This window comes from Asparagus officinalis, chromosome 5 (genome assembly GCF_001876935.1).
Source record: "Asparagus officinalis chromosome 5, Aspof.V1, whole genome shotgun sequence".
NCBI lineage: Eukaryota > Viridiplantae > Streptophyta > Magnoliopsida > Asparagales > Asparagaceae > Asparagus > Asparagus officinalis.
Genome location: NC_033798.1, coordinates 119,954,400 through 119,957,645, shown reverse-complemented (window position 1 = coordinate 119,957,645; position 3,246 = coordinate 119,954,400). Strand labels below are relative to the sequence as shown.

At 35.2% G+C, this 3,246-nt stretch overlaps 1 protein-coding gene across 1 annotated transcript in view; it reads right to left on the bottom strand.

The window, feature by feature from the left end:
• Window positions 751-3,246, bottom strand: part of LOC109840956 (MLO-like protein 13) — a 13,892-nt gene continuing 11,396 nt past the window's right edge. The window contains exons 7-14 of the mRNA XM_020409795.1: window positions 3,061-3,135; window positions 2,897-2,985; window positions 2,772-2,821; window positions 2,565-2,605; window positions 2,058-2,264; window positions 1,931-1,998; window positions 1,483-1,543; window positions 751-1,200 (exon numbers count right to left, since the gene is read on the bottom strand). Coding sequence (XP_020265384.1) covers window positions 898-1,200; window positions 1,483-1,543; window positions 1,931-1,998; window positions 2,058-2,264; window positions 2,565-2,605; window positions 2,772-2,821; window positions 2,897-2,985; window positions 3,061-3,135 — 894 coding nt within the window. The 3' untranslated portion in view covers window positions 751-897. The remainder of the gene's footprint in view (window positions 1,201-1,482; window positions 1,544-1,930; window positions 1,999-2,057; window positions 2,265-2,564; window positions 2,606-2,771; window positions 2,822-2,896; window positions 2,986-3,060; window positions 3,136-3,246) is intronic.

Genomic DNA, 3,246 nt, shown 5'->3' with positions numbered 1-3,246 from the left:
AAAGAAAAATTGTCGGAACTGAGTTTTTGTACGTCTTTGGTTCTCGCTCGCGCGAGCTTTCGAATGTAGCGTACGGAATGGATTTGATTGTTCCAACACGTTTTTCTTTTTTTGGTATTTTTTACAGGATTTAGTAGTGATGAGGTAATGGACAAAAATAACTACCATTACCTTGTTTTTTTTTTTAAATTTCACAATATTTTAAGAAAACAAAGAAATATTTTCATGTGACGCATTGATATCTAATAATGTTATTTGTTGCTATGCTCTAATGCACTAATTGTTATTAAAGCATTGTTTTGTTGTTGTAAGGCGGGAGGTTATTTACTAGGACAGTTGAGGAAGCCCATTAGCAATTTTGTTTTAAAAAAAAGTACATTTTTGCTCCAAAAATAGCGCCTAATTATAAAATTATTCAATATGTACATCCATTTGAACTTCAAATGACATCTTTTCAATTTATATTGAATGTCATGTGTATCTTGAGACAATAAATTTCCATACGCGTTTAATATATATAAAAAGGACTAGACTTTCCTCCAATTGAAGTCGAAAAATACAAAATCCGAGCTTCAGATAGTGGAAATACTAATATGAAAGTCTGCAAAGGTATAAGTGGCTACACCACCACATTTACAGGGGTCTATCTGCAATTAAGCCTTCTCGATACGAAGATTCCCCGTCCACTTTAACAAAGAACATGATCACACAGTGGCGAAACCCAATCACTTATTACCAGACTCTTGAACAAAATGAACATGGAATCAGTGAGAAAGTTCCCATGATTTTTATATCAGTAACAACTATAAGGTTAATACTTAATAGTTACAGGATTGATAAAGCAAATGCGATGTTAGCATCATCAGTATCTAACTCTATATAAATACAATTACTCCATCATTGATGATCTACTAGGTCATCTGAACTAAGCGTTTCATCTCTTTCCTCACTTGCAGAGATCATGATTCCATCAGAGACTTCAGGTTGTTGAGCACTGCTCGAACTTCTAGATGATTCAACAGTCATCCTCTGCATCTGTGTTTGTTCATTCGAAGTTCTCTGCTGCTTTTCGCCTAGACCAATTATACCGAGAAGTGAGGAAATACCGGATCTTTTTCGTTTTCTTACACTCTCGGCCCAACCATGAAGTGTCTCTTGCATGTGTTGCGCGAATATTGCTTGTTTGTAGGAGTCACCCATCTGCACAAAAAATAAGTAATAATAAATAAATAAGTCAAAAATCAGCAAAAGAATAACAGGGTTAATCGCAGATAGACACCCCCGTTTTGACTCTTTTACACTCAGAAAAGATAAACTTGTTTTTTGACAAATAGACCTCCCGGGGAAAAAGGAGTCAAAATAATTTCACTAGGGGGTCTATCTGCAACATTTGAATTGTAGGGAGTCCGCAATTGGGGATAGTACAAGGGGTCTATCCGCAGCTAATCCAGAAAGATAAGATGAAGGTGAGTAAGGACACACCTGGGTAACAATGGCATACAAAGGAAGAGTGCTATAGCTGCACAGGACTTGTATAATGAGGCTGCAGAAGTAATAGCTTATATACATCAGTTAGGAATATGGTAGAAAGAAAACAAAATTATGGTTAAATTACAGAAAATTTCTCCTAAGATTTGCAGGATTTACAGATGTCTTCCCTTTGGTTCTAAAGTGATAGTTGAGCACTTCTGTTCATTTTTTATGATACTAACTTGGATGCATACTCTCATGTAAACAAGTATTTGATTATCGTTCTGAAAACTGATGATTGTCTTACTAGAAATTGAGAATAAGGAGGATAGAGTATCTCTTTTAAAATCTTTACTTTCTGTCATTCCCATGACATACGGGATTTTTTCTGTAATTTACACAAAAATTAAAAACTAATTTTTGATAACGATGCAACACCAAGCAGAGTTTTGATTGTTACCCAATAACGAGTCTGGGGATGAGATAGCCCACGCTTTCCATAATGCAAGAATTAAAGCCATAGGTGCTCTATAGAAACAAGAAGTAAGTGTCCAAAAACACATTGAATATGAAAGTTTCGAGCTTACCCAGATCCAGAAGAAGAAGGCTATCTCAAATGCATTCTGAAACAATATGAAATGGATTACATAGAGAATGATGCCAGGTCTCCGGAACCAAAAACGATGGTCTGAGGGCTTTATTTGCGCTGATTGATCATCTGCTGGCTTCTCCACAATCTCTTGGGCTATACGAGTAATAATGTGTTCCAATTTTGCGCCAACAGCAAGTAGAAGCTGAAAGTATCAAAAATGCTTCCTGAGCATTGTTACTAGCATCTAAGGTAGCATTATTTTTAAGATAGTTCACAAGAGAACAAGGAAAAATAAGGTGATATCACCCTCCCGATTAAAAAAGAAAAAAGAAAATTTTCAATTAGGTATATGTTTTAGGTCTAAAAGTAATTTTCTCATATATTGAACTTTATATATTATGCTAACAACGGCTAATCAGGCACGTATTTAAACTGCCTCTCAAATTGTTCATATAAATATATCGCAAATTCAAAGAATATGTGACCATTGCCATATACTTACAACTAGAGGCAAGAATGATAACCAGAAATATGTGTGCCATCCTGCAGAAATAATCAAAGTTAGAAAATAGTTGGTCTTTTTTACGATAATGTTGCAGTTTTAGCAATATTTATCAAAAAAGGAAACCATCAACTTGGATTGTGAAGTTTATGTATAGAAACAGCTGATAATTATAGGTGGAAGGAAAAAATTACCATTTTAACTTACCATGCACATCCAGTAGAAGGAAGATGATAACAAACAGCCATAGATACCAGCTGCACATGATTTGAACATTCAATGAGAAGCCAAATATCAGAGACAAGGAGGGGAGAAATTATGAAGTGTCTTACCTAATGCCAACTACTTTCTTAAAATCATCTTCAAGAGCACGCATCATGTACTTGTGAAAATCAAACTTTGGGTTTGTCTTGCAGTGCATCTGAAATTACAATCAGCGGTTTCGGTTATAAAGAAATTAATTTCATGATTACAATTTCTGAAAAAGTTAACTCACCATGATGAATCCCGACCTTAGTGCTCTGTAATCTGATTTAGTCATAGATGCATGAAACTGCTTGAAGAAGGACATCTGCAATCAAAAAAATCAATTTTCCTTGAGAATTATGCCTCTCGCACTTGGAACGTTGAAGGCTTGCAGAAAGCTTACCAAGGATATGATGATGATATATGACCATGAGCT